This window comes from Rhipicephalus microplus, chromosome 3 (genome assembly GCF_043290135.1).
Source record: "Rhipicephalus microplus isolate Deutch F79 chromosome 3, USDA_Rmic, whole genome shotgun sequence".
Taxonomy (NCBI): Eukaryota; Metazoa; Arthropoda; class Arachnida; order Ixodida; family Ixodidae; genus Rhipicephalus; species Rhipicephalus microplus.
The window spans coordinates 115,258,483-115,277,776 of NC_134702.1; the positions used below are offsets into that span (position 1 = coordinate 115,258,483).

Genomic DNA, 19,294 nt, shown 5'->3' on the forward strand with positions numbered 1-19,294 from the left:
GGCCGTGTCGTCATCGTCGTCGTCCGGGGATGCCGTCTCAACAGGAGACCCAGAAAGACAGTCAGCATTGGTGTGTCGTTTTCCCGACTTGTAGGCAACAGTAAAGTCAAATTCTTGGAGCCGAAGGCTCCACCGTGCAAGGCGGCCAGGCGGATCTTTCAAGTTGACTAACCAACAGAGAGAGTGGTGATCACTGATAACGGTGAATGGTCGGCCGTACAAATAAGGACGAAACTTCAGGACTGCCCATACCATTGCAAGACATTCTTTTTCCGTCGTAGTGTAATTAGCTTCAGCTCGGGACAGTGTCCTGCTGGCGTAGGCGATCACGTTTTCGTTGTTGTCCTTCGACTGTATGAGCACTGCTCGAAGACCCACATTACTAGTGTCTGTATGAAGTATTGTAGGCGCGTCTTCATCGAAGTGGGCCAGAACGGGGGGTGTTTGCATGCGCTGACGAAGCTCGTGAAATGCCTGCTGTTGGTCTTCGCCCCATCTGAAAGGGGTATCTTCCCGAGTAAGCTGTGTCAATGGCCATGCGATGCGTGAAAAATTATCAATAAACTGCCGGTAATAGGCACAGAGTCCTAAAAAACGTCGCACTGATTTTTTGTCTGATGGCGTCGGGAAGTTTGCCACGGCGGCAATTTTATCCGGGTCGGGTCGGATCCCTTGCCTGCTCACGACGTGACCGAGGAATTGAAGTTCGTGGAAGCCGAAGTGGCACTTTTCTGGTTTTAGAGTAAGACCTGCCAAGCGTATTGCTTCAAAAACTGCTTCGAGCCTTCGTAAGTGTTCCTCGAAAGTCGCCGAAAAGACAATCACGTCATCGAGGTACACCAAGCAGGTTTGCCACTTAAGTCTCGACAAAACCGTGTCCATGAGACGCTGGAATGTTGCTGGCGCCGAACACAAACCAAAAGGAAGAACCTGAAATTCATAAAGTCCATCGGGCGTCACAAAGGCAGTCTTCTCACGATCTCTCTCATCCACTTCAATTTGCCAGTAGTTGCTTTTTAAGTCCATAGACGAAAAGCAGCGTGCGTTTTGTAGTCTATCCAATGAATCATCAATACGCGGCAGAGGGTAGACATCCTTCTTTGTGATCTGATTAAGCTTACGGTAGTCGACGCAGAAACGCAAGCTACCGTCCTTCTTTTTGACGAGTACTACAGGTGATGCCCAAGGACTGTTATAAGGCCGAATAACACCATCTTCTAGCATTGTTTTCACCTGTTTTTGAATTGCCTCATGCTCCTTTGGGGCGACTCAATAAGGATTTTGCCGCATGGGTCTGGCGTCTGAATCCGTGATGGTGCGGTGTTTCGTCAGTGCCGTTTGACCAACTCTTGATGTGGATGAGAAGCAGCCATGAAACTTGTTGATCAGCGTGAGAAGGCGGTCTCGCTCAATGGGAGATGACATTGGACCAACGTCGACAGGTGTCGGTGTAGTGATAGTAGACGCTGCTGCTTCCTCCACTAAATGACAATCTTCTGTTTGCGAGAGTTCGTCAAAATAGGCAATAGCCGTGCCTTTAACTATGTGTCTGCGTTCTCTGCTGAAATTTGTCAGTAGTAGTTCAGCGCATCCGTCAATAACAGTGATGACAGCCCTGGCTACAGAGATGCCGCTAGTGAATGCGAGCTCCTTGATGTGTTCAGCGATGCCAGTACCGTTTTGTAACTTGTCACAGTGTACGGATACGAGGGAACAGCTTCGTGGCGGCAGTACGACGTCGTCATCGGCAATACGGAAGCTAGGTGGCTGGTGTTCCTCATCTGTAGCAGTCTCCGAGCTTACAGTAAACGTTACGCTTCTGTCACGGATGTCAATCACAGCCCTGTATTCGCGCAAGAAATCTATTCCCAATATGAGCTGTTTACAGCACTCGTGAAGAATGACGAGGGTGGCGACAAAGGTGGAACCAGCGATGAAGAGTCGGGCCGTGCACTTTCAAACCGTTGTCATCAACTGACCTCCTGCAGTTCTCATATTGGGTCCCTGCCATGGCATCTTGACCTTCCTTAGTCTGTCGGCTAGCTGCAGGCGTATTGTAGAAAAGTGGGAGCCGGTGTCCACAAGAGCCGTCACTTGGTGGCCGTCAATGTGAACGATGAGGTCAGCGCTAATAACGCCGGTTACGTCGGCAGTTGTTCCATTCGTCGTATTAGTCATTGCTCTCGTCGTCTTCGGCATCGGTGGCTTCGAGCTGTTATATGTCTGCAATGGGGGCTGTTTGGAAGTTTGAATAATGGCAACCCCACCCCCCGAGGTCGCTGCGTCTAGTTTCCCAGTTGCAAGCTAGGGGACCTACTCCTCGTGACGTCGGCAAAACTGCGATGATTAGGTGAAGTGCCCTGCGCAGGAGATGGAGAACGTGACCCGGGCTTCATTGGATTCTGCGGCGGTGTGTTCATAGGAGTGTCATTGTTCGTGCGTCGATCGTCGTACGTAGCGTAAGCATGGTAGCGAGGAAATACCGAGTACTGAGCATCGCGATAACGGCAAACTCTGTAAACGTGCCCGGCTTCGCCACAATGAAAGCATACCGGTCGACGATCAGCGGTACGCCACAAATCGGTTTTCCGACGCTGGTAGGTAAATGAGGACTCACTATTGAACCACGTTGTGGGCTTCACATTTTGGCTAAATGGCATTCGTCTTGTCGACGAGATTGGTGTGGTTGGGAAAGTCGTCGGTGGTGGCAGCGGCTGTGTTTGCAGGGTTGGTGGTGGTCCAGTCATTGGAGTCTGTTGTGCTGAAGAGGCGACGATGGGGCATCGGACTGCGTCAGCATAAGTAAAATGTCGTGGCACACAATTATAGCCGGATGAAGAGGGAGCCTGGCGGACCTCATCCCGGACAACATCAGTGACAAAATACAATGCCGGCGTCGGTTCAGTTGCTGGAATTAAACCACGCTGCCGAAGCTCCTCCCTCAAAATCTCCCGGATGACTTCCCGCAGAAGCCTGTCGTTGTCGCAGAGGCTCGCCGCAGTCGTAACAGGGCTACTGACTCGAACGTTGACCGGGCTCTGCTGGCGGTACCGTTGCTGTAGGGCCCATTCAATAGCTGTGGCTTCTTTAGTGAACTCCGCTACTGTTGGCGGATTTCTCACAAGCCCAGCAAACAGTTGCTCCTTGACGCCTCGCATTAGGTACCGCAGCATCTCGGGATCTCGGGATCCGCCCTGCTAAAAAGACGGGTCATGTCCTACACGAACATAGCGACGCTCTCATTTGGTTTTCGAATTCGAGCTTCCAAGAGACGTTGCGCATTCGCTTTTCTGTCAAGACTACAAAAAGTATCGATCAGCTGGTTGCGGAAGTCGTCCCACGTAGCCATGCTTTTTTCCCTGTTGATGTACTACGTCTGGCCGTTGTCTTTCAGGTAGTACACATTCGTGAGCTTGTCTTCTGGGGTGGCCCACTGGTTGTACTTCGTGCAGCGTTCGAACTGGTCCAGCCAGTCTTGTGCATCTTCATGGGTCTCACCACGAAAGCAGTCAGGAATCATGGGATTCTGAAGTGTCATGTGCGATGTAGCTGCAGTGGCCATGGTGGTTGAAGGAGGTAAGCGATTGCTAGCAGTTTCTGGAAAGGGATTGAGCTCGGGAGCTACGCCTTGCAGACGGCGGCTGGAACGGTGGACTGGTGTGTCGACGGGTGGTAGTGATTCGGGTTCGAATGTCGTGTCCGCGAAGGGATGCCAAGCATGAAGACGTACCCAGCGCCTCCACCAGTGTGACAACCCGAGATTGACGAGCACACAACGCGCCTCAAACAAATACGATTTATCGATCGCAGGAAACAGACTGCAACGACTTCTTCGTCTTTTTTTTTACAAATACACAGTCAAATACATAGCCCAACCCACTTAGAAAGATCCCAGATATAAGGACCATATATCGGTGCACTTATGATTTTCCTACACTACCCTATGAAACTGAATCTACATACATCGAATATTTTTGAAGGTCTACTTTTACAAAGGTTGGTTTCCTCACTGAGAGCCAAGTACCTGTTCTGCAGTGACACTCTGAATTCCTGTACTTTCCCTCTCAGTGCTAGCTGATTGATTGGCTTCTTGCGTATCAAGTTTTGTCGTTCCTTCTTCAAGTCTAGGCAAATTCGAGACCGTACCATTCTATGGTCACTGCACCGCACCTTGCCAATCACTTCCACATCCTGCACGATTCCAGGGTGTGCACTCATTATAAAGTCTATTTCGTTCTTATTTTCGCCATTAGGGCTCCTCCATGTCCACTTGCGGTTTTCTCGTTTTCGGTAGAAGGTATTCAAAATCCGTAAATTATTGCGTTCTGCGAATTCTACTAGTAGCTCTCCTCTGGCGTTTCTAGTACCGATGCCATAATCTCCTACTGCCTGGTCTCCAGCCTGCTTCTTCCCTACCTTTGCATTAAAGTCGCCCATCACTATAGTATACTGTGTTTTTACCTTACTCATTGCCGATTCCACGTCTTCATAGAAGCTTTCAACAGAAGCGTCATCATGGCTGGATGTAGGCGCGTAAGCCTGTACTACCTTCATCTTGTATCTTTTATTCAGTTTAGTTACGATACCTACCACCCTTTCAATAATGCTATAGTATTCCTCTATGTTGCCAGCTATGTTTCTGTGAATGAGGAACCCCACTCCCAGTTCTCTTCTGTCTGCCAAGCCCCTGTAGCAAAGGACGTGCCCATTCTGTAGCACCGTATAGGCCTCATCTGTCCTCCTAACCTCACTGAGCCCTATTATATCCCATTTAACACCCTCTAGTTCCTCGAATAGTACAGCTAGACTTCCCTCACTAGATAAGGTTCTAGCGTTAAACGTTGCCAAGTTCAGGTTCCAATGGCGGCCTGTCCGGATCCAGAGATTCTTAGCCCCCTCTGCTGCGTTGCAGATCTGACCGCCGCCGTGGTCAGTTGCTTCGCAGCTGCTGGGGACTGAGGGCCGTGAGTTATTTGACGTAATCATGTGGGAGGTAGTGGCCAGATACTGCACCAGGGTGGCCAATCCTTCTCTGGTGAGTGAGTGCGTTCTCGGCGGTGTTTGCCGGTGAGGCCGCACCCCAGGTCTCTTAATGCAGTTCCATCAATACGCGGATTTTTTTTTTTAATCCGGTTGCGAACTGCGCGGTACCGGGATTTGAACCACGGACCTCTTGCATGCGAGGCGGATGCTCTAACCACTACGCCATCGCCGCATATTCTAACATCATCTTAATACATAAGAAAGGAGATGACAAGGACTTGAAGAATTACAGGCCGATCAGCTTGCTCTCTGTAGTATACAAGCTATTTACAAAGGTAATTGCTAACAGAGTAAAGAAAACATTAGAATTCAATCAACCAAAGGAACAAGCAGGATTTCGAACAGGCTACTCAACAATTGACCACATTCATACTATCAATCAGGTAATAGAGAAATGCTCAGAGTATAACCAACCACTATACATAGCCTTCATAGATTACGAGAAGGCGTTTGATTCAGTAGAAATATCAGCCATCATGCAAACACTGCGGAATCAGGGCGTAGATGAAGTATATATAAACATTCTGGAAGAAATCTACAGGGGATCAACTGCTACCATAGTGCTTCATAGAGAAAGCAACAGAATACCAATCAAGAAGGGTGTAAGGCAGGGGGACACAATTTCCCCAATGCTGTTTACCGCGTGCTTACAGGAGGTTTTCAGAAGCCTAGAATGGGAACAGTTAGGGATAAGAGTCAATGGAGAATACCTTAGTAACCTGCGCTTCGCCGATGACATTGCATTGCTGAGTAACTCGGGGGACGAATTGCAACTCATGATTACGGAGTTAGACAAGGAGAGCAGAAAAGTGGGTCTTAAAATTAATCTGCAGAAAACGAAAGTAATGTACAACAACCTCGGCAAAGAGCAGCACTTCGAGATAGGTAATAGTGCACTTGAAGTTGTAAAAGACTATGTCTACTTAGGGCAGGTAATAACTGCAGAGCCGAACCACGAGATTGAAGTAACTAGAAGAATAAGAATGGGGTGGAGCACATTCGGCAAGCATTCTCAAATTATGACAGGTAGATTGCCACTATCCCTCAAGAGGAAGGTATATAACAGCTGTATCTTGCCGGTACTTAGCTACGGAGCAGAAACCTGGAGACTTACAAAGAGGGTTCAGCTTAAATTGAGGACGACGCAGCGAGCAATGGAAAGAAAAATGGTAGGTGTAACCTTAAGAGACAAGAAGAGAGCAGAGTGGATTAGGGAACAAACGGGGGTTAAGGATATCATAGCTGAAATCAAGAAGAAGAAATGGACATGGGCAGGGCATGTAGCGCGTAGACAGGATAACCGCTGGTCATTAAGGGTAACTGACTGGATTCCCAGAGAAGGGAAGCGGGTTAAGGGGAGACAGGTTAGGTGGGCAGATGAGATTAAGAAGTTTGCGGGTATAAATTGGAAGCAGCAAGCACAGGACCGGGTTAACTGGCGGAACATGGGAGAGGCCTTTGTCCTGCAGTGGACGTAGTCAGGCTGATGATGATGATGATGATGACTTTGACAAAGAACCCTTCCAACACGATCGCGGCAGAAATATAGCACATACGAAGTGCAAAATAAAGTTAAAACAGGCATTCTGAAACACGTGATAGGTGTGCTTGCGTGCGGACTGGTGCTGTTTAACTGTGAGATACCACACAATGCGGCGAGCACCGCAAGCAGATTTCAGACGTTGCGAGCGAGGTCGTTTACTTTCCACACATTTCTACACAGGCAGAACTGAAGTTAGGAGGAAAAAACGAAACAAAAAAAAGGCAGCGTGAGGAATTGTGGTCAGCTTTTGCATGGCAAACTATAGTGCATGAAGCAGTAGGAGAAACGGCACACTTCCCTACACCTAAACGATTAGAAGTGCTAGAAAATCAAAATCAACAACACCTATTTATAACGTAAAACTGAGATACCTTAGGTCTAGATTGTGCCTTTTTCAGAAATTTTAGCATTTCTCCTCTCGCAATTCATTATTCTAGCCTGATTATCATCTGTCCTGGCACACAAATAGCCCCAAAGTGGTCTACCCACAATTGGAACAGACCGCTGCGCATCTATGCTCCTTTGTTTTTTGTTGTTTTGTGAACACATCAAGAGACTAAAGCTAACTACCCAGAGACGTTATGCTCCAATCCAGCCCGCAAGCCTTCAAGTTGTTGAACAAGTCATTGTCACTAGACAACAGCCCATACTTCATGTAAAAGCTGGAGTATTCGGGATAATAATAAAAAAAACTACAGGAACTAAAATTGCACTGATATGACTTGGACTAAAGACCGCAAAAGTGTGTCAATAAGTTAGCCCTAAATTTCTGCCTTTCAATCACGAGTACTGTGCAGAAACTGCCTTCACAGGCAAAACTACAAAACCTATCACAGAAGGTAACAGGTTTGGTCCCTGCTAGTGGGAAGTTGAATTTTGGTCCACTTGTCACATTTACATTACAATTACTCCTGATAACATCCCCTATACTTTCCTTGGCATAATTGTGTGCGAGTTCTCATTATACTGCGCCTAAAAAAATCAAGCCCTTAAATTTAGACATTCTTTCAAGGGGCCCTGCAACACTTTTTGAGCATGGTCAGGAAATGCTGCCGATCGGTAGTAGAGGTTCCCGCCAACACACGAGCCCAGTTATATAGCGCAGCACGCCACCTGAAATTCACAATAAATTATCTAAGTCAGCTAAAAATTGCTTTCCCTTCTCTTGACAAATGACGGAACACGCTCAAAAATTACTCGTAGCAAGTCCACCTATTAGCCATTGGCTTATTTGAACATGGCTCGCTCGGTTGTTACAGAGATCGCCGCCGCAGGCTGCGATTTGTCCACACATGCGAGTGCAATTACACTGAAAAAGCTTAACATTCAAAGAAAAAAGAAAGTGTTCAAGGTCATGAGTGACCTTGAAAAGTGTTTCAGGGCCACTTTAAAGGGCCACTCACCAGGCCCTATACCGAATTTTAGTTAGACAAAGAAAGTTGTTGGGTGTCCGATGAGGAACATTTTGCCACAAAAATTTTTCGAATCGGTTCATCACGAGCAGAGAAAACAGGTTTTTTGAAGCGGCGCGAAACGAGGGTGAGAAGAGGTGAGCTCGAAATCTTTGGTGCTACACCGCTTAGCCTTCGCAAGCCAAATCTTTTCCCCACCCTCTCCAGCATCCCACCATGAGATGATGTGCGCATCACGGGCCCAAACAAGTCTAACCCCAGAGCACGCCAGCAGCGTTGCTTTGTTGACCAGCGTTATTTTGTGGTCTACTGCCTGTTTCTGTGGGATGGTTTGAAAACGATGGCTTAGACGCGGTAGAGTAGATGAGCACAATGAGTGCGCGAATGCTTAGGAGCGTTCTACAGTGGTCGTCTGCTGAATGCGCTGACCGCGGGGACACGAACGCATGGAAAACGCTGACACATTAGCCCCGCATCTTGTAGCATTTCACGAAAAAAAATGAAAGAAAAATGCGCACAATTTTTTATTGCGTCTCATTAGTTATATTAAGTTTTATTATTCTCTTAAAGCAACAAATACATGAACTGCGCATGCTGTGTTAAAAAATTTTTGCCATGTCACGCAGTATACTCTTGACAACGTCAGAGCAGACTCGTCTACGTAGAGGACCAGCGTCATTGCACTGCCGTGTACGTAGGGCCATCCCTACGCCCACGTCACGCCCTCATTCTCTACGCATGAGCCGGCATAGGGGAGGGGGAGCAGCTTTGATCTTGAAATTTGACCCATTTCCGCAGTGCGTAGCGTTGCGAATTTTGCCAGACATGATCATGAACGCCTCGTCTACATAATGCACTTGTCAGCTCAAAATCGTCAAACCTGGTCAGTGGCCCTTTAATACATTCTTCTGTAATATGTAATAAACTTCTACAAGAACTTTTCTAGGAAATGTTCTTGTAGAAGTTTATGAGCTCAACGGCCTTTACTATTGGCTTAGTTTGACTAAGGTCAACAAAGGCGAGCTCAATGAACGTCAGCACCCTGTCTGCCTTTTTTGAATATTTAATGTGAAATACCCAAAAAAGGGAGAACAGGGAAGCTACGGCAGAAAGTAACGATGATGCCACGAACAGGCGTTGATTATCCGCGTGAAGCACCAGGGTGCCGTCGGTGGCTCTTTGAATGCAGGGCGTCAGTGGCGTGTCTGCTTTCTGCAGAACAAAGCACAAAGCACAAATCAGTCACATAACTTGAACAAGCACTCAATGTTTTATAGTAATAAAACAAAGAAACAGTCCTAGCTTTCCATTTTATATTCTAAAAGATCTTCCAGAAAAGCACGCACATTCAAACATGGTAATAAAAGCTTGATGATGATTTCTAGGGTTTAACATCCCAAAACCACCATATGATTATGAGAGACGCTGTAGTGGAGGACTCCGGAAATTTTGACCACCTGGGGTTCTTTAGCGTGCACCCAAATCTGAGCACACGGGCCTACAACATTTCCGCCTCCATCGGAAATGCAGCCGCCGCAGCCGGGATTCGATCCCGCGACCTGCGGGTCAGCAGCCGAGTACCTTAGCCACTAGACCACCGCGGCGGGGCTGGTAATAAAAGCTTTCCTACTGGTACGAGCCTATTTTATAGTTGTTCTGCCAACTACACAAAAAATGTATGTCTTTGTGAACACTCAACGAGTATGAATTGTAGACTTCCTAAGTATTAAGATGACACCTAAGTATTTGGATCAGGTTTTTTTGTTAAGATGATGCTTTGTTATCTTCATGCAGTGCATGCTTATTTTTAAATTTTTTCTACCGTAAGAGTCAGAAAGCGCAGCATTCCGATGACTCAGCACAAAGAATACTTGAGGCAATTTCAAGTTCACAGATGTCAATAGCACTTAAACATTTATTCAACAAGATGCAAATGTTGATGATAACTTGTACATGCCAATTAAAATTACACTGAGCTGCTCCACACTCCCAATACCAGGCATGAAAACTTTTGGAATCCTAAAAAAGGATTGTCACTTTTTATAGCTTGGACTAAACAAGATCCGATCATGGAAATTTGGCTATGCATAGGGAGCAAGCTAATAAAAACATGATGACCGAAGTGCTGAAACTGGTGGGCCAAAGCTCATCAGTAAATGAGTGAGCCACTGTCATCAACGCATAGTGGCAAGAGCAGTCTTATGCAGGATACAATGAGAGAAAAGCATGCATGTGTTCAAGCCTGGCTATGTTGCATCTAATCCGCTATATAGCTTTGAAGCACTCACGTCGGTCAAAAGTGTCTCCAATGAGTCATTGCAGCGATATGCGATGAACTTGAGAACACCTAAAATAGCATCCTCTGCAAAGAACAGAAAAAAATTTACGTCAGGGTTTCCATATGCCATAACTTCTAACATTCAAACAATATGCACGCACATGAAATTAGGTGCAGTTGTGCATGTCATCAAGTTTCAAAGCAGAGGGGCATGACAAAGTGGGCACATCTGTTCAAGCATAACTTGTAATCACCACTTTCTCCACTAAATGACGGCTGGCACGACTTGTTAGCCACCACCATGATCACCATCATGCGATGAAAGCGGCAGTGTCGACGCAGCATCTCAAAATGCGTCAGTATCCATCAAAACGAAAAAATGTCGCAGAATATCCACGGAGTGAATGATGAGTGGCGCGAAGTGTCCGTCCATTTGTTTGCGTGACAGACGCTTCGCCCCACTCGTCATCATTCAGACCGTAGATATGCTGTGAATTTCTTAGTATAACAGCGCCATCTATCCTCTTCAATAGTCAACTATACCGAAACCACTAATGCCATTCAGTGATATTATTTCCAAGGACATATACACACTTCTATCTAATGAGCAATTCTTAAAACCAACTTGAAGTGTTTACTACTACAACATACTACTACTAGGAATCGACCCACACCTTAGGGAGCTTCACCCCTAAAACAAGCTTGCATTGCTGCGAAATAAAGTTGAGTGCTGCAGCGGGCATGCCTTCCTGGGTCCAAGCATAACCACATAATAGACAATCATTACTTGGTCTTACTGTAAACAAAACGGCAGTGCCACAAAACAGAGTTGACTGATAACTACAAAATGTCAATACCTTTTTTCTTTTGAAGCAAGTTAAAAAGCTCCTGCTTAAAAGCATGGTTTGTACTTAAGTTTTTAGATTTAACTCAACTTTTCACTGCAGGTTTGCTTCTCGTTTCATTTTCCATTTCTCTTTATTTTTACTACTAAGATTTAAAAATACATTACTGTATTAGCACTCATTTATAAAAATGGTTGAGGTTACAGAGAAGTAATAGTTGTCATATGACAAGAATGTATGTGTGTGGACTACAGGAACACATTACCAGAGGCCAAGGTTGAAAAATCTGTCACCTCCTTTTGGTGGCCATGACTGAGGATCATGCCACAAAGGCACTCGAACCCCTTCATGATGTCCAAGATGTTTTTTTAAACAGCAAGTTGAATTCCAACTGCAACTGAAAAGAAAGATCACAATGTTTACCACAGATGTCACAAAAAAAGGGAGGGAGATAAGAGCATACAGAATGTTAGGTGGCCAAGAATGGATACTCCAACAGCGCCTGTTGTATGGTCATGCGCTCGAGCCGCTCATGCCTTTCTTTGGCGGTGGCGAGGAGCCACGGCCGCAGCTCGTCATCACCTGCTGTGCTGGCATTCTCTGTGAGCCACTCGTGGTGCCTACGACGCCCCTCAGCAGTCTCACCATAAACAATGAGTTCTGGGTTGTCCTGCAACATGTGAATCGAGTGGCCACTTTATTAGTGCACACCTAGCACAGTAAAACAAAAATAAGCACCAAAAATATGTGCACCAGTGATAACATTTCACCTGCACTTTTTACAGAAAGCAAAAAACTATTGTTTCATCATGAAAAATATATCTTAAAAAACACTTACAGACAGCCGGCACAGCTTCTCGTTGATTTCTTCTGGCCCTGGCACCCTGGGCCTCTTTGGTGCATTGATGACTCTCATGGCCTCCATTTCTTCGGAGATGTTCTGGGTCTTTTTCCGGTTATTTTTAAACTTGTTTTTTAGTGGAAGTTTCCGCGATTCCTGCACATTGTGCAAAAACACAAGCCCGAACGAAATTATTCTCACAGCTTTTGTCATGAATTTCAATGACCTCAATAGCTTTGTTACAAAAGAAAATACTGTTATGAAACTTTATATGTTTTCTACATGGCTTTCTGCTGCGAAATTTGTAAATGAAATTGTTTTGACAGAACTCCATCTGTCAAGCTGGCTAAAAAATATTACGAAAAAAAACAACTCTTTAGCCACTTTTAGTCCAAAGTAACTATTATTTAAATTGAAAACTAAAAACTGATTCGATGTTTCGGAACCAATGCAGTCCCTTCTTCAGGGGACTGCATTGGAAACTTGTCGTTGAAGCGTCCCCCTTAAAGCACTGCAAGGGCCTGGACCTTGTTTAAACTTACTGGCCAGAGCCCGGCTCGCTGGCTTAAAGCAAGACCTAGGCCATACCTTTACCGGAGAAAAAAAATGCACCTACGCGGCCTTACCGCAGATTAGACCTGACATAGGTGAGAGCCAATAATCTGGGTGGTGTTGCTCGAACACAGAATTGACAACACGGTGTTTCAAGTGGCAAATATCAGTGCTTTGGTGACGAATGCTCTGCTAACAATTATGCTTTAATTTGCAGAAATTGTAGCGCAACTGAGAAAATTTTGTGGCTGGTCGGGCGTTTTCGCACACCGTGACACAGTTTCGGCACATTTCGTGGTTTTGGTGGTGCTCAATAGAAAAATTGGGAATTATATCAGGTTAGTGCGAGTAGTGCAGGTATTGCACGCCTTAGCAAACCTGCTTTCTGCTTTTTCATATTTTAATGGCATATGGCTCCCTAACGATGTACTGGTAGAGGGCAGTCCCTAGACTATGCGAGCATACGACTGACAGGAGGTGGATGAAGAGATCTCTAGCTATCTTGAAAGTTTGTACCAGTTTTGGTGATAAAGACACGAATGAGCTTTTCGACGCTTACTCATCAGATGCATATCATTCGAGGTCAAGTTGTAGCTGTCTAAATCTTTAACTATCGTACTCGAGTGGCGACATTGCTGTGCATCAGCATCACACAATAGAGCTGAGTTACAAACAAGGCGAGATTATGTGCAATCCCAGAAAATGCATTCAGCTGTGCTCATGGTCTCCTTGGCTGTTCCTTCTTCGAAGCATAATCCCGTATCTGCACATTTAAAGGGGTATTGACACAAAAACTTTGGCCTCGCATTTTTCTGCTGCGATTTGTTGCTGCTTGCCTGTTAGTTATTACACGACTAGTCATTTGCTGCAGCACATGACAGATAATTTATTACATGCCTCTCATTATCCACCAGCTTCAGTTTCAGTTCGAAACAGCTTCAAAAACCGGGTGCAACTATTGCCACCTAGCATGTGCATGTCAGCACACAGAAATGTGACACTTTCCCACGGTCCACATCAAGAATCACTTTTGAATAAAAAACGAAACTGCAGTGTCGTCAAACAGAAAACTTTTAAAGCATGCGCCACGGCAACCAACCATCAATTAAGAAGTATAGACTGCGGGAATAAACGCAAAAAAGAAAAAATGGTGGCTATGATGTCATCATAACTTGTTTTATTGAATGCAGCGTGGTGACGGCAGGGAAGTTCGGGGTCCCCAAAAAGTCCTCCTCTACGGTGTCAAATGTCACGATGGAGTTGAAGGCTCACCCAAACTTCAAAATTAATTTAAAACACCTTTCAAGCTATACCTAGTCATTGTTGATATTCCGCAGATGATATACGAATGTTTACGGGAATCGACCTTGCAGGCTATCTCGGCAACGAAATTTTGTATCAATATTCCTTAGGAGGCGCCAAGTTTTTCCATTTTATGAGTAGAAATGTGTGGCGTATCGTGAAATATTTGCTCAATTTCTTACAGCCACATTCAGCATTGGAACATTATTTCTTTATTTAGAATACGCTCAGGGCCAATGGCATCACAGACGGGGTGGGGGAAAAATACAGAAAATTGGTAGTAGTTCAGAAACAGGTCACAAGACAGAAAAAAATGCAGAAATAGTACTCAGTACCATTCATAACTACGTTTCAAAAGTTTACAAGTAGTTACTCTAGTTATAGCAATACAAAAAAAGAAAACAAAATACATGATACCATAATTATAAAGAAAAGTCGAAATTCGGTGTATCAGCAAAGAGAGGCACATGATATAAGTATAAATGGTGGTGCCTAGTTTAAAAGAAAAGAAAACTTAGAGAAATATATCACGTACAGCTTCTTTAAATTGGTTAGTATCCTTGATGGTGACAACATCTGGAGGAAGGTGATTCCACTCATCACTAGTGTATGGCACAAATGAGTGAAAGTAAAGAAGATGCCTTACAAGATGGAATGCCAACTTTGTGTTGCTGATCAATGCGAGATGATATGTAATATGGTGCAAAATACAAGCACAATGCTGAACTGGACAGACTCACAATGATGAGCTACATACATTTTCCTCCCAGTCAGAAACGTCATGCATTCTTTTCCGCATGCCCTTTCCCCATTGTATTGCGAGGACTTCCGGCAACTAACTACTCGTAAACGGTGCCAGCGGGTCTTCCCTGCATTTGTACCAAAAAAGATTTGATTGACTGATATGTGGGGTTTCACATCCCAAAACCATCGTAGCGGAGGGCTCCCAAAATTTAGACCACCTAAGGTTCTTTAACGTGCACCCAAATCTGAGCACACAGGCCACAGCATTTCCGCCTCCATCGAAAATGCAGCCGCGGCAGCCAGGATTCGATCCCGTGACCTGCCTGTCAGCAGCCGAGTACCTTAGCCACTAGACGACCACAGCGGGGCCGTACCAAAATGGAGCATGTAGTTGTTTGGGAAAATGGCCGCAAGGGGGGTGCGTACACCTCAGAGAGATTTTGACTGCTTTCAAAGTTGACAATGACCCAGCGAGAAGGGCGGTCACCAGTGGCGAGAGTCTCGCGTAAGCAGCGAGCATGGAGTGTCCCACACAACGTATTGATACGGCTCTTGCCTTTGCCCTTGTGTTAATTAAATGTCTGTTTGTGTTTAATCAAATGTCCGTGTCTGCTATATGAGTATGTCAGACACAAACATCCCCACACGTGCAATTCCGCATGGTTCGACTGGCCTGCACATCGATTTGAAATGTACCCCTTGCAGGCCCTTCAGGCGTCACAGGCTGAAGTGTATAATGGAAGCCTGCGAGACTGCCGCACGCACGCCGCTGTTAGATCAGCTGGGCCTCACCCTACGAGTGTTTCACTCCTTATGGCAGAGAAGGGTAGCGAGGCTGCACTAAATTTGAAGCAGGCTGAAATGGATGTTTTGAACTTCATTATTATAGCACAAATTCCCAAAATTTTTGTGTCTGCATGTTCACATAGCAAAAATGTGCATATTTCTCTCTATTATAAATTTTAGACCTTGGGGTTGTTTACTGGCTCTTTAACCTTTAACTATTGTGGCTGGAAGTAGCATGAAAATATAGCAAAGGTTCCATGCTCACCATGCCGGTCCCTTTTTTGATGTTGTCCCGTAGGTGCGGGTACTTCTGAATAAGCTGTTCTACTGCTGTGTTGTACAGCTCCTTCGAAGGAAACCTAGGGGAGAGACATGTACTAATCTATTCATGCTAATGATACAGCATGAAAATAGAAGGAGTGAAAAAAATAACTACAGACAGAACTGAATGACAAACTTTTGATAATTTCTCTACGGTTACAAGCAATGGTAACTGGCCAATATTTCTCCAAATGAGCAAATAGCCAAACCTGAACACGAGAGAAGTTGAACAGAATATGGATGTTTAAAATATTGAAATTAGTTCGAACAGGGAGGTTTGCTGGAGGCAACATTTCCACACATTTATGCTGCCCTGATGCCACAACAAGTACACTTGGTAAAATGCTGGCTTCAAGTAATATGCAACTCACCTCATGTCCAAACTAAAAGTATGTTTACATAAACCTGAAGGTCACAGAGAGAGACCATGCAATGTACTTGTATAAATGCAAGCCACTAAGTTCTGATTAGCACAGTTGAAGGCATTACATTAGGCTCTAAGAAACATGCAGGATGCAGGAGCTCCAATTTTTTATAAATTTCAGCATCTGTGTGACGATACCTAAAGACTACATAAGCACTGTTTATAAAAATATTCAGGAGGACAAGCTCGTCGTAACATGTTTATCAAAATAAAACATTAAAAAATATTCTACAACCACTTTTAGGTAACTGCTCAGCTCACACTTGCATCATTAAAAAGGAGTATTAGAAGTAAGGGTGCAACAATGATTCTCGGTTGGCTCAGTCGTGTTTGTTTTCATTCTCAAGACTCGGTGCTCACTATGATTGATTGATATGTGGAGTTTAACGTCCCAAAACCACCATATGATTATGAGAGACGCCGTAGTGGAGGGCTCCGGAAATTTCGACCACCTGGGGTTCTTTAACGTGCACCCAAATCTGAGCACACGGGCCTACAACATTTCCGCCTCCATCGGAAATGCAGCCGCCGCAGCCGGGATTTGAACCCGCGACCTGCGGGTCAGCAGCCGAGTACCTTAGCCACTAGACCACCGCGGTGGGGCGCGGTGCTCACTATGAGCCTATCGAAGAGCCCTAGTAACGTTGATAGCAGCCCACTGTTTACGACATAGAAGCACCCGGCATATAATGACAAAACAAGAAAGTCACACAGAAAATCGCAGGAATTATTCACACAAGAAACAATTGGAACCAGCGGCATGGGACTGAGAACGAACGTTACAGCCAAGCTGCAAGCCATAACTAATCTACGACGTGTGAAGTCTGAGGTGAAGTCAGTGCTGCAACTTGGCTTGGCATTATGATATTTAGAAATGATGGAAGAACCGAATTACAAAAGCCAGGGAAAATATAGGGGATGTCAGTTGTAGTAGTTATGATGCTTGCCAAAAAAGTAAAAAGGACAAAATATAACTAGCCACTGACAGGGTAACTTGCAAGTTACCTTTTCACCCTCCTTGTTTTCTTCAAATTTACATTGCTATTATTACAATAAACATCCTTTACACTTTCCTAGGCTTTCTGATCACTTGGTTATAATTAACGTTATGCTTAACAAAGAAAAACAAGCCCTTAAAGTTTTCCTTGATCTGGCACTACATTAAGTCAGAAGGACTACATACCATACTATTTTGAAGCAAGCTTGAAAAATTCTGTTGATGATGGCTCGCCTCACAGGTCCCTCAACTGGTTCGCCCCTCTGGAGAACTTCCTCATACGGCCCGAAAGCAGGAAGTCTGAATTCAAGGGAGTCGTACTGCTTTCTTAGTGGCACATGTATTTCCACCAACTCAGTGGTGCAGATGGAGTCAGCACTGAAACAGAATGTTAGTGTCAATTTTCAAGCTCACAGAATATTAAGCAACTGTTTTTCAGGTAACGAACATGCCGGACCTTTTATATGATGACACAGTGGAAATAACTTGCTCAACAATTATTCTGTGCTGTTCTGTAATGTGCAGAAATGAGTAAAGTTCTAGGTCTTACCTCTGATTGAGATGTTCCCGCGAAGGATCATGTGCCCTGGAGCTCGGGCCCGCCTCGATGCATTCACTGCTGGTTGGCTGCACAACAAAGAAACTTTCAAGCTATAGCTCTTTAATTCATAACACCACAAAAATTGTAAATACCTGTGGAATTTTGTGAATTAGTGCTTAAAGCATCATGAAGTACAAGCCCATCTCAAAAATGGCATTTAGAAAACTGGTATAAACAATCACAGCTCACTTGAATTAAAGTAGAACATTAAAACCATCAGGCAGCAAGCTGCAATGTGTGTGAAAGCCTCTGATAGCAAACAGTATTACAAGTTTTAAAGTCTATGTAAAAAAGAGAAAGAGACTATTCCTTGTATTATCATCATCAGCCTGGCTACAGTTAGCAACTTAAAAACATTTTAGGCAGGTTAGGCAGGTCAAAATAAAAATAAGAAATCATATTGAATTGACACTATTGGTGCAGCTGTTGCAGCGCTGTGATAGCTGCCTTGATAGTGACGTTAGCATAACTGGTGCATTACGATCTTCTGTACAGGGACAGAAAAGCTGTTTGTTTTGAAATCTTCCAGTTGATCTGCATAATCCAAGCGCCTCTTTGCATGCAGGACACATTCGTGTAATTAAACTGGGCCATTGTATACAGGTGAGAGGCACATTCCTGAGCTTAGCTTCATCCATTTACCTTTTGTTCAGTAGGTAAACTGGCAAACTAAGCATCTGATAAATTATAATGACTTAGACAAAAGTCACAGCCGGATATTTTGGAAAGGCCAAAGGTACTGTCCACCACAATGCATTCATTATTGGTGGTGCCACGGCCCCGTCTGTGTATAGGGCGAATGACTGGCCTTGCTCTGCACACGACACCTTATAGATATGCAGGCATGCTCTGTACGGGTGACAACAGCGAAAGGTGTGCTTGTTTAGCCGAAGATGCGCACTCCCTTAGGACACTTTTGTCCCATCTATTTCTTAAGATGAAGCGCATTTTGATAATCAACACACACCTGCATAAACGATGCACTCTTTGTGACAGCCTAAATTTCTTTTGTACAGCTATTGGCACCTTGATATAATCGCATGCCTCAAAACAGCCATAAAGCTTGCATCATTGATGCAGGTGTGTTTTATCAATCTAAACGGACTTAGTATTATAAAATAGATGTGACGAAAGTGCCATGAAGTAGCACGGATCTTTGGCTAAACAAGCACACCTTCACTGTTGTCAACCGTGCAGAGCACGCCTGCATGTCTGTAAGGCAGCGCATGCTCTTGTGCACGTGACGTCATAACCCGCAATGTGTCGCGCTGCAGAGCAAAGCAAGTGGCTTGCGAGCTATACATAGAAGTGGCCGCGGCTGTACTACTCAGTTACACCGCACAAACTCGCTTCCATTAAGACTCATGCACATTTACATAACATGGTAATTATGCCAATAAATAGCTAATGCTATATAAAAGATGATTCAGCTCAAACCGGCACTGTGACCTGAACAGCTGTATCTGGAGGTTACATAACTCATTTTTGAAAAAGATACTCACATCTGTAGTGGCCGACAGCACTTTCCTCCCTACCTTGATTTTAGATTTCGAGAGGATTGTGCAATCTTTTTCTAGGTCAATGTATTCATCAAACTCGGTGTTG

The 19,294-nt window shown here is 44.7% G+C and overlaps 1 protein-coding gene across 2 annotated transcripts; it reads right to left on the reverse strand.

Annotated features, from left to right (window-relative positions):
- Nucleotides 1-5,990: 5,990 nt before the first annotated feature.
- Nucleotides 5,991-18,666, reverse strand: LOC119165891 (uncharacterized). Of its 2 annotated transcripts, XM_075890153.1 has the most exons (8): nt 17,639-18,666; nt 17,275-17,466; nt 15,612-15,705; nt 11,960-12,118; nt 11,585-11,791; nt 11,387-11,518; nt 10,287-10,360; nt 5,991-9,210 (listed from the first exon to the last, which is right to left on the reverse strand). In XM_075890153.1, exons 3-5 carry the CDS (start codon nt 15,612-15,614, stop codon nt 11,591-11,593), a joined length of 363 nt encoding a protein of 120 aa, XP_075746268.1. In that variant the 5' UTR covers nt 15,615-15,705; nt 17,275-17,466; nt 17,639-18,666; the 3' UTR covers nt 5,991-9,210; nt 10,287-10,360; nt 11,387-11,518; nt 11,585-11,590. The 2 variants fall into 2 exon arrangements, with proteins under 2 accessions (XP_075746268.1, XP_075746267.1); XM_075890152.1 differs by lacking the exons at nt 11,585-11,791; nt 11,960-12,118; nt 15,612-15,705; nt 17,275-17,466; nt 17,639-18,666 and having other exon boundaries at nt 11,387-11,507.
- Nucleotides 18,667-19,294: the final 628 nt, after the last annotated feature.